At 43.1% G+C, this 19,155-nt stretch overlaps 1 protein-coding gene across 2 annotated transcripts in view; it reads left to right on the top strand.

The window, feature by feature from the left end:
- The window catches only part of RIMOC1 (RAB7A interacting MON1-CCZ1 complex subunit 1), a 37,508-nt gene extending 21,403 nt beyond the window's left edge, over positions 1-16,105 (top strand). For both annotated transcript variants that reach the window (XM_089687810.1, XM_089687811.1), the window contains exons 4-6: positions 4,571-4,699; positions 12,750-12,864; positions 15,730-16,105. In XM_089687810.1, the coding sequence (XP_089543936.1) occupies positions 4,571-4,699; positions 12,750-12,864; positions 15,730-15,977 (492 nt within the window). In that variant the 3' untranslated portion in view covers positions 15,978-16,105. The remainder of the gene's footprint in view (positions 1-4,570; positions 4,700-12,749; positions 12,865-15,729) is intronic.
- Positions 16,106-19,155: the final 3,050 nt, after the last annotated feature.

The raw sequence follows: 19,155 nt of genomic DNA, 5'->3' as shown, positions 1-19,155 counted from the left end.
TTATCATCATTATTATTGTTTTCATGTGTTCGCTCTGAGATGGGATCCCAGAGTAGTGTGTGCCTGTCCCTCTTTCAATCATTCTACTACTGCATACGTATGAAACGACCCTTAAACTCCTGTATGTATGCAAATATGCATGTATACGTACACATATACATGTATATGTTACGCAATGGTACACTATTCATTTTTCATTCATTTTGCATTATTATTATTATCATTTATTATTTTTATTCATTTGCGCCCCCCCCCCCCCCCTTTTTTTTTTTTTCCTCCATTTACATACTGAGATGTATCGACTATACCATTATGTATCCCCCCCCCCCCCCCCTCCCCTCCTTGTTTCCTTTTGATTTTTGATTTTCACACATACACATAAACTGTTTGGGATATCATTTCCATCCATCGTGGTATACTTATATACCCTCCCTCTTCCAGTCCTCCCCCCTCTCCATCCATATACACACACTCCTTTGGTGCTGTACATGCTTTAGCCCACATGACACTGTCATCTCGCAGATTCTTATATGTGCGCAGTATAGACAGACGGCACACATCTCACTCCGGCCCTTTCACGTGTTCGCATGCGCTTCTGGCACTCCGAGTGTCCCTGTCACTCTGGGTGCGCACGCGCAGCAGATCACGGTGGATCTCTACACACCCACCCCTCCTTCATTCGCACTTGCACACAGCCACCTACTGGGGCATATACTACCTTTTCTGGTCCGCGGGGAACGCACAGGGACCGGATATACCATTACGGATGCCACGAGCCGGCTGTCTCCTGCCGGAGCTCACCGGGCGGCTCTATACATCCTGCCTTTTGAGCCTCCCAGGCACCTGCCCCACACCATTATGAATTGCACACCTATTCACTTTTCCATGCATGTATTCATTCCCTCCCTCCTTCACATTCTCCTCCCCCTTCCTGATGTTTCCGCCCTTTGGGAGTGTACCCCCTTCTATTATCATAAGATTGTAGTCTATTTAAGAGAGGTCTCAGGTTGTGCACACACACACATCGGCTCTGAAGAAGAGGCGCTTCCTTGAAACGCGTCAGCCACCAGCTATCCAGAGGCTTCCAGTCTCCCACCAGACCACCCACAGGGGTTCCTGTACCATACTGCATATCTCGTGTGACATGCTTCCCGTGTTTATCTGATTTTACATCATTTTTTTTTTTGAGTATTTACTTTTTGTCAGTAAATCCTATTTTTAGGTAATGCACTAGGCCTGTGCGCCCTCTTTTTTGTCTTTCATATACACTTTCACATTTATATGTCATAATGTTAATCAAACTCATATCTCTTTGTTAATCCTCCTCCCTCCTACTCTCATGATTCCATGTAGACCTGCCCCAAGCTTTCAAGCAATGGACAACTATCTCCTCCCCCATCTCCCTTCCTCCCCCCCCTCCCCTCCCTTCTCCCCCCATTCCCCCCTTAAAACCTCCCTGACCTACATAATGGCCTGGAATCTGACGTGAGTTGTCCCCAATACCGATTCCTATTTTTGGGTATGACTCTGAAAATAGAAAACTTCCCCGATCCCTCATACTCCACATTAGGGATACTTAATAACTTATCCTATTAGACTTCCAGATGTCGGAATCGAAGAAAGGGTCAGCGGTAAGGCGGTCAAAGGGAAGAGGTAGGCTCGGAAATAGAAAGATCCCTCACCTCTCCCCGACCCCTCCCACCCACCACCCCCTCTCACTTCCTCCTTTTATTCACTTGCTGCCAATTATGATTTCTCAACTCTAAGCTCTCACTAGACCTTTCCGCCCACCTCACAATATCTACCATCTGCAACTCTAGTTTTTCACAAAAATCTCTTAGATCTTCCGGAAATCTTAGCCTAGCCAATTTTCCGTCCTTCCATCCAATCAGACATGCCGGGAACCCCCCATTGTATCGGATTCCTCTCTCTCTCATCTGATCCAAAAGAGGTTTCAACATTCTTCTCCTAGGTAAAGTCTCTGGGGCTACATCAGCATATATTTGCAATCTAGTCTCTCTGTATTTAATTTCGGGTCTATCTCTCAATTTTTTCCAGATCTTCTCTTTTGTCCGCATAATGATGGAAATGTACAATCACATCTCTTGGGGACTCAGATACAATTCCTGTTTGTCTCCTTATTCTATGTACTCTTTCTAATTTCAGGGGATCTGTCTCTGGTCTCCCAATTAATGGATTCAACACATTCCCAACTTTCTCTCTCAGATCCTCTTCTGTAGAAACTTCGGGTAAACCTTGAATCCTCAGATTATTTCTTCTGTTTCTGTTCTCTTGATCTTCTAATCTGTATGCTAGTTCCTGCTGTTCTTTTTTAATTTTATCTGCGACTGAAAATTCACAAGTTGCTGGACCTGGGCGTCCATCTTCTCCTCTACTCCTTCCACTCTCGGTAGTACACGCCCCAGGTCATTATGGATCCCAGCTATTTCATTTTTCATACAGAGTTACCAATTTTGCGAACACTTCCGCCATCTCGGTTCTTGTGGGAATTTGAGAGCACCCTGCTGGTCTAAAATACTTTGTTTATTACACTGTCAGTATTTATGGATTCATTGGTTGAATTTCCATCTTGTTTTCCTAATGACAGTCTAGTTTGCTCCTCATCAGACTTCCTACTCCTTTCATGTTGTTTCTCAGGGCCTTGTTTCTCTGAGCTTTTTTCCCGTGTGGACATATACTTCTTGATGGTACTCCTATTTGCATTTGACTGTGGGGTTTTCTCCCCGCTCCCCTTGGCAGATTTACTTTTCATTTTACTTAAATTTTTTCTTTTAGTTTTGCTTATTCTGATCACAGTTGGTGTTGTCTGACCTGTGGATGGCCCCTGTACAGTTCCAGTTAACTTCAGGAGGGAATGTGATATTTCTCCTAACCTCTGAGCACACCTCACACCTTTATATATTGCTCGCCTGGTCCCACCTCACAAGCATAGAAATCCTAATAACAGCATAGAACAATGTCAATGCATAAACATCTCGGCGTTGCCAACGGCAACTCACCAACTCCTTCCGTACTGCTGGCTCCGTTTACTGGTCATATGCCTTCTGACTCCTCCTTCTTGTAAGTGGGTTCACCTTGTGGGGGGACCTAGGTGGCAGCTCACTCCATCCTGTGTGGTTGGTTTGTGGGTGTCTCAGGTTTACGTGCTTCCTCTATTCCAGGTTGTCTCAGGGTCACTCAGTCCCTACAGCCCATGTTTAGCAGTCCCTTCTGGGATCCATCCAGGATCAGTCCTCCCCAGGGATATCTCCTTCTTCCTCTCCTCAGACTTCACCGATCTCCAATGACATGTAGTAACAGACTGTGAACAGACACCCTGTCTCTCCCCAGGCTCTGGGGACGTCCGCTCCCTGCTAAACGGCTTTCTTGGTCGGTGTTTTTTGTTTTTTTGTTTTTTTTCACCAGACCCCTCTCAGCCTTGCGTCTCTGCCTTGCTCCCACTGCAGGGATTTCCCACAACTCCGGCGCGGTCCATTATTGAACTACGGCACCAGCGCCACGTGCACACCACTACGCCCGAACCAGTGGGTGAAGCACACTCTGGAGGAATCGTATCCCTCCTCCGGAACTAGGGAATGCAGCGGGACCAGGCTCCGCAGGCACTTCCTCAGCGCTGACCATCAGATACCGGCAGATCCGGTTCGCTGTGGGGTGTCGGGCAGTCTCAGTATGGCAGCATCATATCACTGACCTACTTTATGTAGAGCAAGAATTCTTTTTTTCAAATCCACAGAGAGTTCTTTGCCATGAGGTGTCATGTTGAACTTCCAGTGACCGGTATGAGAGAGTGAGAGTGATAACACAAAATTTAACATGCCTGCTCCCCATTCACACCTGAGACCATGAGTCACATGACATCGGGGAGGGAAAATGGCTACTTGGGCCCAATTTGAACATTGTTACTTAAGGGTGTGCTCACTTTTGTTGCCAGCGGTTTAGACATTATTGGCTGTGTGTTGAGTTATTTTGAGGGGACAGCAAATTTACACTGTTATACAAGCTGTACACTCACTACTTTACATTGTAACAAAGTGTCATTTCTTCAGTGTTGTCACATGAAAAGATAGAATAAAATATTTACAAAATGTGAGGGGTGTACTCACTTCTGTGAGAAACTGTAAATGTTTGAAAAAAGATGTACATTATCTTCCATTGACATGTGGTGACGTGTATTTTTATGGCTGGTGTCATAGTTGCTCACATGTGCAGCACCATGGCAACTGCAGATCAGACAGAGGCTAAGATGGTAGCTTCCTTGGCTGTAAAGAATAAGAAGGTTTAGTTCCCCTTTAAATTGGAGGACAAGTAAAAATTAAAGCAAAAATGAAAACAACCTCCTTGTTTCTTATTGGCTGTTAAATGTAAGTGAGGGTGTCCACATTATAGCTCAGTCTAAAAAGCCCTTTAGTTAGGAATTATAGCATCTGTTGTTTTAGAGGATGTTTTATAAAACATGCAGCTGAAGATAAGAAAGGTCCCCCAGTATTTTATGTTGTACAGATGGTTGCCTTATTATTTCAGCTATAATTGTGATTTTGTGTTTTTTCAGCGTTTCCTCCTTGATATGGATGTTGAGGAATGTCTGCACTGGAGGCGAGGAGCTTTGCTGTACATGTACTGTCATACGGTGGGTGAGAGAGAGAGCTGGAATCTGAGCGATCAGAGAACTTTTCACCAGGTAAACACAACAACCAAAAGACAACTCTATAGACACGCATAAGAGGCAGCTAAAGAGACAGAATCTCTCATTGAGGTTCCTTGTGGAAGCTGTGACTTACAACACTATAAGATAACCAATGAATAATCTTCTGGCTTAGCACTGCAGGTATATTTCCTTATTTGCCTGTGATACATTTGTTTGAATATACTGTGTGCTGTAAAATGCCCTATACAATTTACCCTGCAGATCCACTTAATCCATTTAAACACATATCTGTGGATTTGGATTGCACCATGTTTAGATATTTATGGATTCATGTAGACTCTAAGGATATGTATATCACAATGCCAGAATTGAGTGTTACTTGTGAGCCACTAATTAAAATCAATACAGGTGCGCTGACATCAAACACAACCTCTATTCATGTGTATATAAGTACCGAAAAAATGATTAATATATGTTGAGCTCCCAATCTGAGTGAAAATATAAAAAATACCAGTATTTTCTGGCGTATAAGACTACTTTTTATGCTTAACCACTTCCCGACCGGCCGTTGTATATAAACGGCCGGACGGTGGCACTGCAGGGTCGGGTGGCCATTTATAAACGGCCTCCCCGCACCCTGCTTGTGCGCGCTCCCTGGGAGCGCGCAGCACCACGATCCGGTGCCCGCTGTGTCCTCCGGACACAGTGAAACACCGATCGTCGGACGGGACCTCTGTACGAGGTCCCGATCATGTGATCACTGATTGGCCAATCAGTGATCACATGCAAAGTAGTAAGCAAGATGTCACTTCTGACATCATTGCTTACTACGTGTGAAATCTGTGAATGATCACAGAGGTCACATGGTACAAGGCTATTCACAAAAGCCTTGTACCATGTGACAAGCGGTGACCAATCACAGCTCACTCAGTACTTCTCAATGAGTGCAAGAATGCACACAGAGAGAAAGAGAAATGATTGCTTTTACATCCTATATGGGTGTAAAAGCAATCGGTGTAAAAAAAAAAAAAAAAAAAAATCTTCATCACCCCCCCACAAGTAGTACAGTGTCATCATGGTGACACTGTACTGCTAGGGTGACAGTATGTAAAAAAAAAAAATAATAATAATAATATAAAAATGTAAAAAAAAATGTTTAAAAATTATAATGTTTGGTTATAAACTAATTTGGATTTTTTTTTTTTACTAAAAAGATAACGGAATAAATTTTGGCTAAGATTTATAATGAAATATTATTTATTTGCAAAAGTTTATAAAAAAAAAACACTTTTTTTCAAAATTTTTGGACATTTCATTTACATAGCAAAAAAAATACAAATCGCAGTGGTGAATAAATACCACCAAAATAAAGCTTTATCTGTCTCAAAAAAATGGTAAAAAATTCATTTTGGTACAGTGTTGCATGACCGCGCAATTGTCATTCAAAGTGTGATAGCGCTAAAAGCTGAAAATTGCCCTGGTCAGGAAGGGGGTAAAAGTGTCCGATCTGGAAGTGGTTAAAAATATACCCCAAAAATTGGGGGTCGTCTTATACGCGGGGTATAAAATGTGAACCTTGAGTTTGTTTGGGTCAAGCTGGCTGGATGTGCAGTAATGTACATACAATATACCGTGCTGAGCCAAGCTGGCTCAAAACAAAACAGTCTTTGTATTCATTAGTAGAATACATCACTCACCGTGATTGGCCCAGTGTATACTGTATGTAGCCGCAGCTACCGTACATACACATCCAGCGGGCTGATTACAGTAGGGACGTACCGGTACATTTTGAAACCACTTGGCTCAGCGCAGTGTACTGTATATACCGCACATCCAGCGGGCTGACAGATTCATCTGTCATAGGGACATTTGTTTTGAGCCAGCTTGGCTTAGCACGGTATACTGTATGTACATTACTGCACATCCAGCGGGCTGTATATATACTGTATACTGTATGTTGCCGAAGCTACCGTATTACTGCACATCCAGCAGTAACCATCTGATTTGGAATTTGATCCATATGATGACTGTCTTACAAATGTATCACAAGATGTCATTCATGAACTTATGATGTCAGAGGATGAACATGAGGATTTTGAAGGATTTTAAGTACTGGTAAGTCATAACCATTTCAATTAAAAAATCTGATGTTTTTAAATGGTGTTACCTCGGAAGGGGGGTAGTCTTATATGGCGAGTATAGCCCAAAACCTATGTTTTAACTGGAAAATTAGGGGGTCGTCTTATACACCCAGTCGCCTTATACGCCGGAAAATACGGGTATATATAAATCGGCTCAATAAATCACTAAAACATAATCTAAATAATAACAAAAAAACATCTAAATGATCAAATCCAAAAACAATGTGATCAAATAAATATATAGTGACTACTATAAAAATAAATATTGAAAAATGCAAAGATGTCTCTGTTGAAATAAGGTGATAACTCCTAGTGATGTAATTCAAATAAAATATAAATTTCCGGTGATTCCTTAGTGTGATTAAGTTGTGCGCTCACCTCCTTATTAGCCTATGATAGGCTTACTGTGATTTTTGTTCACTTATGGAGCTTTTGAAACCTGTGTTGCATCATATGAAGGGTGGTGGGTATCTGTCAGTTGGCTCCCCGTACTGCTATCCCCGCAGGGATCTCTCTCTCTGCTGCTGCTACTCTCTTGTTTTCCTCCTTAGGTGTTCCTCAGTGGGAGAGAAATGCAAAAATAGTGCCTTATGCTCTTAAAGTTGAATTACTTTATTATGTGCCTAAATGCCCTCACATTCAATATCATTTAAAATCGCTTTGTTAAAATCTATAGCTGATTACAGCGTGCTCTGTGTATACTCGCTGTCCACAAATGGTCTGTGACATCGTAGCCCCTCCCCCAGGATTTAGATTATGTTTTAGGGATTTATTGAGCTGATTTATATATATTTTTTATATTTTCACTCAGATTGGGAGCCCGACATATATTAATCATTTTTTTGGTATGTATATCACAATGACAAGATATTTGTATTTTGCTCTATTTATGACATTCAGAGGATCATTGTTTTTCTACGTTAAAGGCAGTTTCTCATACATAAAGATAGGCATTAATATTTTAGAGATGTCTGTTGCAGCCAGCCTATTTAAGGTTTAGGGTAGCTTGGAGTTCGAGCTTCCTGAAGTGTTACTAAATTTGTGTACTGAGCCGAATGCTTTCATTCTCTTTCATTTGTCTTTAAAGCGGAATTAAATTCACAATTCTGACAAGCAGGGTTTTTATTTTTATAACAGAGTGGTAATGTACACTAATGCCTGTCAGTGGTAATCTACACTGAGCCGCGTATGCGCAGCTCAGAGTACATATACAACACAGCTCTGTGCTGTGATGATCTGATTCCTGTGTGCAAGCGCAGGATTAATGTCATCGCTGCCAAACAGAGCAAACCCTGAAGGAAGACCAGGTGAAGATTGAAGCACCCCTTAGCAGCTGGAGCACTGACATCACAGCGCTGGAGGGTTTCATTTCACAGGTGGGTCTGTCATATTGCCCTAGTATGTGTTGCATACTAGCACATTATGACATAAACCAACTGGAGTTTAGTTTTGCTTTATTTCCTGGCTCCTACATTTCCATGCTAATACAATTGTTAAAAAAAAAAACCCTGGTTTTATTTATTTCTCACCATATTTTAGACTAAGGCTGGCCATACAGTGGATATAAAAAGTCTACACACCCCTGTTAAAATGTCAGGTTTCTGTGATGTAAAAAAAAAGAGACAAAGTAAAATCATTTCAGAACTTTTTTTGCCTTTTTAATGTGACCTTTAAACTATACCACTCAGTTGAACAACAAACTGAAAGGTGGAGGAAAGTAAAAATCAAAAACTAAAATAATATGGTTGCATAAGTGTGCACACCCTTAAACGAATACTTTGTTGAAGCACCTTTTGATTTTATTCCAGCACTCAGTCTTTTTGGGTATGAGTCTATCAGCATGGCACATCTTGACTTGGCAATATTTGTCCACTCTTCCTTGCAAAAACACTCCAAATCTGTCAGATTGTGAGGGCATCTCCTGTGCACAGTCCTCTTCAGATCACCCCACAGATTTTCGATCACATTCAGGTCTTGGCTCTGGCTGGGCCATTCCAAAACTTTAATCTGGTGAAGCCATTCCTTTGTTGATTTGGATGTATGCTTTGGGTCGTTGTCATGCTGAAAGAAGATTAAGTTCCTCTTCATGTTCAGCTTTCTAGCAGAAGCCTGAAGATTTTGTGCCAATATTGGCTGGTATTTGGAACTGTTCATAATTCCCTCCTCCTTGGCTAAGGCCCCAGTTCCAGCTGAAGAAAAATAGCCCCAAAGCATGATGCTGCCACCACCATGCTTCACTGTGGGTATGGTATTCTTTTGGTGATGTGCAGTGTTGTTTTTGCGCCAAACATATCTTTTGGAATTCTGGCCAAACTTTCAATCTTGGTTTCATCAGACCAGAACACATTTTCCCACATGCTTTTGGGAGACTTCAGATGTGTTTTTGCAAAATTTAGCCGGGCTTGGATGTTTTTCTTCATAAGAAAAGGCTTCCATCTTGCCACTCCACCCCAGAGCCCAGACATATGAAGAATACAGGAGATTGTTGTCACATGTACCACACAGCCAGTACTTGCCAGATATTCCTGCAGCTCTTTTAATCTTGCTGTTGGCCTCTTGGCAACCTCCCAGACCAGTTTTATTCTCAGTTTTTCATGAATTTTGGAGTCCAGTTCCTGGTAATGCCACTCTTTTATTTTCTCCACTCGATGATGACTATCTTCACTGTGTTCCATGGTATATCTAATGCCTTGGAAATTCTTTTGTACCCTTCTCCTGACTGATACCTTTTAACAATGAGATCCCTCTGATGCTTTAGAAGCTCTCTGCGGACCAAGGCTTTTGCTGTAGGATGCGACTAAGAAAATGTCAGGAAAGACCTACTAGAACAACTGAACTTTATTTGGGGTTAATCAGAGGCACTTTAAATGATGGCAGGTTTGTACTGACTCCTATTTAACATGATTTTGAATGTGATTGGTTAATTCTGAACACCGCTACATCCCCAGTTATAAGAGGGTGTGCACACTTATGCAAACACATTATTATAGTTTTTTTATGTTTTCTTCCTCCCCCTAAAAGATTTGTTTTTCAAAGGAGTTGTACAGTTTATAGACCACATTAAAGGTGGAAAAAGTTCTGAAATTTATCTTTGTCTCATTTTTTTTGCAACACAGAAACCTGACATTTTAACGGGTGTGCAGACTTTTTATATCCACTGTACATTATACAATTTTTTATGTACAATTTTCCTTTAAATTTACCATGACCTTATATTATGGGGTCATACCTAAACGCTTTCAGTTTGTATACGATCAGGCAGGCCCTTGCACTACATCGTTAAAGGTAAATCTAAAGGAAATTGAATAAGGAAACTGTATAATGTATGGCCAGCTTTAGTGAAGCAGTCCAGTAGTCTGTGTGGGTAATAGCTGTCCCTTTGCTGAAAGGATGCCAGGAACAGAGCAGTAAGTGGTAGGCAGATGTCTCGTCAGAGTAGGTTGGCAGCAGGCAGATATCACAGCAAGGCAGGCTGATAGCAGGCCGATGAATCAAATAGGAGCGTGCTGGACTACAGAGCTGTAGCAGGCTGGTTGAACAGGATGCAGGGTAATGCAAGCCGGGTCCGCAACAGACTGGCAGATCAGGCAAAGGCTGCAGACAGGAGAGAAGTCGGGTTACAGGCCAATGTCCGCAGCGGTGGAGGCGGATCAGGCAGAGGCAGAATCTGGAGAACAAGCTGAAGTCAGGGCAGGTAGTAGACAAGCAGTGTCAGGAGCAACTTCGGTCAAAATCAGAGGTCAGAACACAGGAATCAGGATATACACACACAGAAGCTGCAGACCAAACAGCAATTGGCAGTAGTTCCACTTAAATAAGCCGATTGGCACCAGCCTTGGTGACAGGTACGCTCCCATATGTGCGAGTGTGCATGCCCACGCGCAACTGCACGCACCTACAGTGAGGAACAGAAGTATTTGAACACCCTGTTTTTTGCAAGTTCTCCCACTTAGAAATCATGGAGGGGTCTGAAATTCACATTGTAGGTGCATTCCCACTCTGAGAGACAGAATTAAAAAAAAAATTCAGGAAATCACATTGTATGATTTTTAAAGAATTTATTTGTCTTGCACTGCTGAACATAAGTATTTGAACACCTGAGAAAATCAGTGTTAATATTTGGTACAGAAGCCTTTGTTTGCAATTACAGAGGTCAAACGTTTCCTGTAGTTCTTGACCAGGTTTGCACACACTGCAACAGGGATTTTGGCCCACTCCTCCACACAGATCTCCTCTAGATCTGTCAGGTTTCGGGGCTGTCGTTGAGCAACACGGAGTTTCAGCTCCCTTCAAAGAGGTTCTATTGGATTTAAGCCTGGAGACTGGCTAGGCCACTCCAGAACCTTGATATGATTCTTACGGAGCCACTCCTTGGTTATCCTGGCTGTGTGCTTCGGATCGTTGTCATGTTGGAAGACCCAGCCACGACCCATCTTCAATGCTCTGACTGAGGGAAGGAGGTTGTTGCTCAAAATCTCACAATAAATGGCCCCATTCATCCTCTCCTTAATACAGTACAGTCGTCCTGTCCCCTTCGCAGAAAAGCACCCCCAAACCATGATGTTACCACCCCCATGCTTCACAGTAGGGATGGTGTTCTTGGGATGCAACTCATCCTTCTTTTTCCTCCAAACCCGACGAGTGAAGTTTAGACCAAAAAGTTCTACTTTGGTCTCATCTGACCACATGACTTTCTCCCATGCCTCCTCTGGATCATCCAGATGGCCATTGGCAAACTTCAGACGGGCCTGGACATGTGATGACTTGAGCAGGGGAACCTTCCGTGCAATGCATGATTTGAAACCATGACGGCGTATTGTTCTACCAACAGTGACCTTTGAAACTGTGGTCCCAGCTCTCTTCATGTCATTGACCAGCTCCTGCCTTGTAGTTCTGGGCTGATTCCTCACCTTTCGGTGATACCCCATGAGGTGAGATCTTTTTATGGAGCCCCAGTCCGAGGGAGACTGACAGTCGTCTTTAGCCTCTTCCAATTGCTCCAACAGTTGATCTATTTTCACCAAGTTGCTTGGCAATTGCCCTGTTGCCCTTTCCAGCCTTGTGGAGGTCCACAATTTTGTCTCTGGTGTCTTTTGACAGCTCTTTTGTCTTGCCCATGGTAGTAGTTGGCGTCTGACTGACTGTAGGGTGGACAGGTGTCTTTAAAGAGCTCAGACAGGTGCTACTAAGTTAGATTGAGTGGAGTAGAGGTGGAATTTTTAAAGGCACAGTAACAGGTCTTTGAGAGCCAGAATTCTTGCTGTTTCTCAGGTGTTCAAATACTTATGTTCAGCAGTGCAAGACAAATAAATTCTTTAAAAATCATACAATGTGATTTCATGAATTTTTTTTTAAATTCAGTCTCTCAGAGTGGGAATGCACCTACAATGTGAATTTCAGACCCCTCCATGATTTCTAAGTGGGAGAACTTGCAAAATCGCAGGATGTTCAAATACTTCTGTTCCTCACTGTATGCCCTTATTTGTGCACATCTGCCTGGCCCGTTGCTAGTCTGCGCATGCGCATATTTATGCACCGAGATGCTGCAAGCCTTTCCTGATGAATTCTCAGCTATAGGAGAGGAAAGAAAGCCACATGGGTTAGAAATCTCTGCTGCTTGCTCTCCTCCTTGCAAGGATGATAGTTCGGGCTAGAGGGCTTTTAATTGGTCAGTACCGTCACATGGACAGTGCTGACCAATCAGAAGCTGTTGAGCCCATACTTTCATCATTGCAAGGAGAGGAGAAAAAACTGCTTCACAGGTCTGGGGATTTGATATCCCTGCGGCTTCTCTCCTCTCTTTGCAGGGATGACCATATGGGCCTAGACAGCTACTGATTGGTCAGCACCATCCATGTGATAGAGCTGACCAATCAAAAGCCCTCTTTTTTTCTATTTTTATCCTGTTTCAATACTTACACTGCCATCATATGTTTTTCCAGTGTCTCAAGGATGGTGTTTACTATCTACTAAAAATGCTGAAGACAAGAAGTCCTATACAACTGAACAACGAGGTTTCATTTAAGGACATAAATACGGCCACATTGTTGGCTAAAGGTACAGTAGCTAGTATTGATATAACCATAGCTGTTATTGATATTGACCTTAAGGCGGAGCTCCACCCAAGGGGAGCTGTCACAGCCGAGCAAGAGGACGGCCTATAAAACCGGCTGTGGTGAGCACACCGCTGGATTGAGGGACAGGTGAGTCTGTTTTTTTAAAAGTCAGCAGCTACAGTTTTTGTAGTTGCCGACTTTTATGTTTTTTACGTTTTGACTGGAGCTCCCTCCTGAGGATTTACCCACCTTCCTGACCAGGCCATTTTTTGCGTTACTTTAACTGACAATTACGCGGTCATGCAACGTTGCACCCAAATTAAATGTATTACTTTTTTTCCCCACAAATTGAGCTTTCTTTCGGTGGTATTTGATCACCTGTGCCGTTTTTATTTTTTGCCGTTTTTTTATTTTTTCCTTTTTGCTATTAAACATATCCAGTAAAAAAAATTTAAAAAATCTAATTTCGTCGTACATTTTCACCGAAATGTATTCAGCTACATGTCTTTGCTAAAAAAAATCCCAATACTTGTAAATTAATTGGTTTACGTGCAAGTTATTGCATTTACAAAATGGCTCTATAGATACTGGAATTTTTATTTTATTTTCAACTAGTAATGGCGGCGATCAGCGACTTATTGCGGGACTGCGATGGACATTCTGACACTGGGGGGAACTGACTTGGTGTCACTGAAATCCCCATTGACACCAATACAGTGATCAGTGCTAAAAAAAGCACTGACACTGTACTAATGGCACTGGGGAGGAAGGGGTTAACATGAGGGGCGATCAAAGGATTAACTATGTGAAGAGAGTGTTTTACTAGAGGGCGGTGTGTTGGTGATTCACTGTAAGCACACTGCTGTGGATGCACCAGCGAATAATTACCGGTCGGGACCGGGTAATTGACAGCCGAAGCCGCGAATGGCGGCACAGGTAGGGTGCACACGGCTTGTGTCCCCTACCCGGAACTGCAAAATCCCGTATATATGCGTGATTTTGCGCACCCGTGCCAACCTGTAGCAGTACTTCTGCTATAGGGCGGCCGGTAAGCGGTTAAAGGGTAAGCAAATTTTCACAAAAGTTTTGTTACACTTCTTCCCTTACTCCTCTGAGCTGATGTTTAGTGTCTGTAGATTTTTATAGGGCCAAATTGTAAACACTTGGACTTCAGGTAAAAAAGCCGGTGTTAGATATGGAGACGATTTTGGCAGTAAAGGCAGCTATATTAGTTTTGAGGAGGTGGGGACCAATTTTTTTCTCAAGTGAATTCTGCTGGTCAGTGAAGCCACTTATTCCAATTAAACATTACAATGTTCACGGCTGTCAAATTGGGAGTAGTGTCTGAGTGACATAAATAGGACTTTAAAAACACGCAGCAGGGAGCAAAAGCCTAGTGCATTACCACCACCAACGTTTATTGGATCCAAAAGACAAAAACCTACTTACAAGCATAAAAAGGAACAGGCGTATCAAACACAACTCCAGCTGTAGGCGGTAATGTGTGACTATGTATGCCAAAGGTTTTTTTAGATCCGCTAAATGGTGGTTATGGTAATGTACTAGACATTTGCACCCTCCTGTGTGTTTTTATAGTTCTTTTGGAGATTTCTCGGTCTGAGGAGGGCTGCACTAGACGAAGCATTAAGGGTAGTGACACCATCAGATGTAGAACAGTTTGAGCGCTGGAGTGTTAGAACAAACTTTTCTGTGGACATGACTGGGACTGCCTATAGCATGGAATACCTGTGCATCCCGGTGGGCCTTGTATGGACATGCACTATAGTACATATTTGTGAACAAAGCCTAAAACTGTGCTGTAATGGAACCGGACCCAGACTGCACTTGGGTATTTCCGTTAGACTCCAGCTTCCCTGTCCGAACACAGATCCACGGACACCACCGCTGACCAAACAGGACGAGACAGCACCAGACTCGTATGAAAGACCGGAAATAAACTGCTTTTATTTTAACATAGAAACAAGATATATACACAGGGTGTGGCAATACACCCAGTAACAGGAAACACATCAGCAGGCCGTCCCATCAGGGAGAAGGGCTGCCAGAAACATTACATCCCATAATAGTTTGCTTCCAAGCAAGACACACAATAGAACAATGGGATGCACCACGTGGCAGTGAACAATGACCAACCCCCACACCAGTACACAAACATTACATCCCATAATAGTTTGCTCTCAAGCAAGACACACAATAGAACAATGGGATGCACCACATGGCAGTGGACAATGACCAACCCCCACACCATACACAAACATTACATCCCATAATAGTTTGCTAGAACAATGGGATGCAGCCACATGGCAGAGAACAATGAACAACCCCCACACCAATATTAGCACATTTCACCCTGTACCCCTAACAGGCACAGGGTGACTTACACATAATGGGGATATGGGGAGCTGAGACAGGGGTCTCCCCACCTCTCCAAAGGGGCTGTGTTCCATGGGCCCCCCACCCAAAGCGACTCCCGTCACTTCGGCAACTTGGAGACACTCAATCATTAAGTGGCGAGGTAAGCAGTGGTGGGCTCCATATTCTCTGATAGTTTTCCCGGCAAACTTTGTGTGTTCCAGTTGCATTTTTCATAATGTAAAATAAACTAAAAATACAGCAGGAGAGCAGGACCTCCTTATAATGGCCGCAACACTTATGCAGAAATCAGGTGCTTTACCTCTCTAGCATCTACCACAAACTGGGATATGAGTTTTGGGTGGACTTCCATTTAATGTTGGCATATTGACAATCTTTTTTTTTTTTTCTTTTTCTTCTTTTTTAATACATGTACATTTTGTAAACTCTTGTGAATGTTCCTGATAATAACTGTGCATTACTTCCCTCTTAGGTATCTTCAGCGACGTCCATGTCCTGGCTTTGATGTACTGTGGAGAGATGTGTTTCTGGGCCCTCAGCTACTGTTCAGCCATCCAACCTGGATCTGATTCTGAGACGCACCACAAAATCCTGAACTTTAAAGAAGTTGGGGAGAAAGTTTTGGACACTTATATTAGTGTTTGTGAAGGTCCTCTAAGTGGACAAGGCTGGAATACAGAGAATGCCAAGAAGATTCTAGAATTTCTAAAAATGAGATGAGGCTTAATGAATGTGCTTGCTGATTGTGCCTATTAATTCAGTTTTATATTTAAAGTATTATGAAATTATGCCACAGCCCTTGCATTTTCTTTAATAAAGAATAGCTTCAGGCAAGCATATGAAACCTCCTTTTTTGTGCACATTTCCTGAATGTGAGCCACAAATGGGGGATGGAGGAGGTGTTAATAGCTGTGGAGATGGACTGTCCAGAGAACCTTTACTTGGTCCCTAACAGGCTAAGTGATCACATTAAAAAGCATCTGAAATTATAGATCAGCCTTACAGTGGGAGTGTTTGCACTGCAATTGTTTAGGCATAGTGAGGATTCATGCATGCCACCCATGCATCAATTTGTAATTCTTACTATGTTTATTGTGGTATGGAGATGCTAGGGATGGGGTACAGATGTGGTGGATGCTTAGGGTTCAGTATACGAGATATGAATGCAGAGGATGGGAAGTAGGCTATGGTTTGCAAGGTTTGGTATATGAAGGCATGTGGCAGAAGGAAAGGGGAATGAGGATGCTGGGAGTGGGGTGACCTTGAAGTCTATCTGAAGTATAGGTGAAGGCAGAGCGTGGGGTGGAAATGTCACATGGAAGAGACTTGCATCATCCCAAAGAAACCCTTCTAGACAAAAATTTCCCCGCTCTTAAACTAGAAGCCAGGTCTGGTATGATCTGGATTATGGCTTTTAAAGTGCCAGGAGTATAAGTCCTCATGCACACGGGGCGTTTTTACAGCTGCTGTTTTTTTGTTTTTTGATGTTTTTTTCTACAGCCAGTAAACTCCCCCCAGCATGATATCCTATGTGCCCATGCACACATAGACTGTAATCAGAATTGTTTGGCTGGAAAAAAAACCCAGGACTAGTGGGTTTCTAGAGTTTTTTAGCTGTAAAAATGCTCTAACACTGAAAAACACGGCAAAACGCAGTAAATCGTGGCAAACCAGCGTTTTTGTATTTTTGAGAAAAATACATTTTCTTCTTTTTTGGTAATAAAAAATGCAAACTCGGTAAGACACTGCTAAACGCTAATGAAAGAACGCTGGAAAACTCACTTTTTTTTAACGTGACTTTACACAGCTAACACTACCAGCGTTATTAAAACGCCCCGTGTCCATGGAGCCTTCGACAATAAGACCCATGAAAAAAGTGCATCCATAACAAGGATGAGTCCATGCTGAATGTTCTGACAGATAATACACAAAACATGCAATAGTATGCAAATAAATAATAAAACTGTGTGTATCTTCAAAAGATGTGAAAAACTGTTTTTGCATGATTTTCAAGTAAATCCCCCCCCATGTAAAGGAAAATCATACAAATGGTAGAATTATCTAACCCACTAATACGTAGTACATATTCAGAGAAATAGTACAGTGACAGGTTCCTGGTGCTCAAAAATAAACCGAGGTCCAAAAAAAAATTTTTTTTGGGTAATAAAAAAAGCGCAAACTCAGGAAAACACCGCTAAACGCTAATGAAAAAACTCATGTTTTTAACATGACTTTACACCGCTAACGCTACCAGCATTATTAAAACGCATGTGTGCATGGAGCCTTAGACAATAAGACCCATGAAAATAGTGCATCCATAACAAAGATGAGTCCATGGAGACCCTCTGACAGGTAGGTTTGTATGGAGACCCCTCTGACAGGTAGGTTTGTATGGAGACCCCTCTGACAGGTAGGTCTGTATGGACACCCTCTGACAGGTAGATCTGTATGGAGACCCCTCTGACAAGTAGGTCAGTATGGAGACCCCTCTGATAGGTAGGTATGTATGGAGACCCCTCTGACAGGTAGGTCTGTATGAGTTGTCAGTCCACCCCTAGCCCATGCTGAATGTTCTGACAAAGAATACACAAAACATGCAAAAGTTCCAATACCTGTATACAAATAAATAATATACCGTATTTGCCGGCGTATAAGACGACTTTTTGACCCTTGAAAATCTTCTCAAAAGTCGGGGGTCGTCTTATACGCCGGTACACATGTTTAGGGGGGCTGCGGCATTAAGTACAGGGGTTTGCAGGGGCTGATGTCTCTTACCTGGATCCAGTCCCACGACGATCCGGTCCAGGAAGCGCGGCGTCTCCTTCAGTTCGGCCACTGGATGTTCGTGCGGCTGCTCGGCTCCGCCTCCTCACCTGTGATTGGCCGCCAGAACTGTAGCTCAGGAAAGGCACACAGGCGGCCAATCACCGGCGAGGGGGCGGAGCCGAGCGGCCCCGCGAAAATTGAGTGCCGGAGCAGCAGGTAAGTGTTCTGTGTAGAGGTGCTGCTGCAACCACATATGCTGGCTGCAGCAGCACCATACGAGAACAGGGTCAGCAAGTCTCAGTGGGAGGAATAGTGCCCCATCATTGGTGTCACTGATACCAATGATGGGGCACTATTCCTCCCACTGACACCAACGATGGGGCACTATTCCTCCCCCCCACTGACACCAATGATGGGGCACTATTCCCCCCCCACTGACACCAACGATGGGGCACTATTCCACCCCCCACTGACACCAATGATGGGGCACTATTCCACCCCCCACTGACACCAATGATGGGGCACTATTCCACCCCTCACTGACACCAATGATGGGACACCATTCCTCCCACTGATACCAATGATGGGGCACCATTCCTGCCACTGATACCAATGATGGGGCACTATTCCTCCCACTGACACCAATGATGGGGCACTATTCCTCCCACTGACACCAATGATGGGGCACTATTCCTCCCACTGACACCAATGATGGAGCACTATTCCTCCACTGATACTAATGATAGGGCACTATTCCTGCCACTAATGCCAATGATGGGGCACTATTCCTGCCACTAATACCAATGATGGGGCACTATTCCTCCCACTGACATCAATGATGGGGCACTATTCCTCCCACTGGTGTGCATTGGAAGAGGGGTAGTCTTATACGGCGAGTATAGCCCAAACACTACATTTTAGCAGGAAAAGTAGGGGGGTCGTCTTATACGCCCAGTCGTCTTATACGCCGGCAAATACGGTAACTATATCTTCAAAAGATGTGAAAAACTTTTTTTGCAAGATTTTCAAGTAAATCCCCCCCATGTAAAGGTAAATCATATAAATGGTAGAATTATCTAACCCACTGATACGTAGTACATATACAGAGAAATGGTACAGTAACAGGTTCCTG

The sequence above is a fragment of the Staurois parvus genome, unplaced genomic scaffold (genome assembly GCF_062004578.1).
Source record: "Staurois parvus isolate SC_StPar_1 unplaced genomic scaffold, SC_StPar_1.0 ptg000438l, whole genome shotgun sequence".
Classification (NCBI taxonomy): domain Eukaryota; kingdom Metazoa; phylum Chordata; class Amphibia; order Anura; family Ranidae; genus Staurois; species Staurois parvus.
The sequence above is the reverse complement of the archived record's forward strand: the minus strand, read 5'-3'. Positions and strand labels throughout refer to the sequence as shown.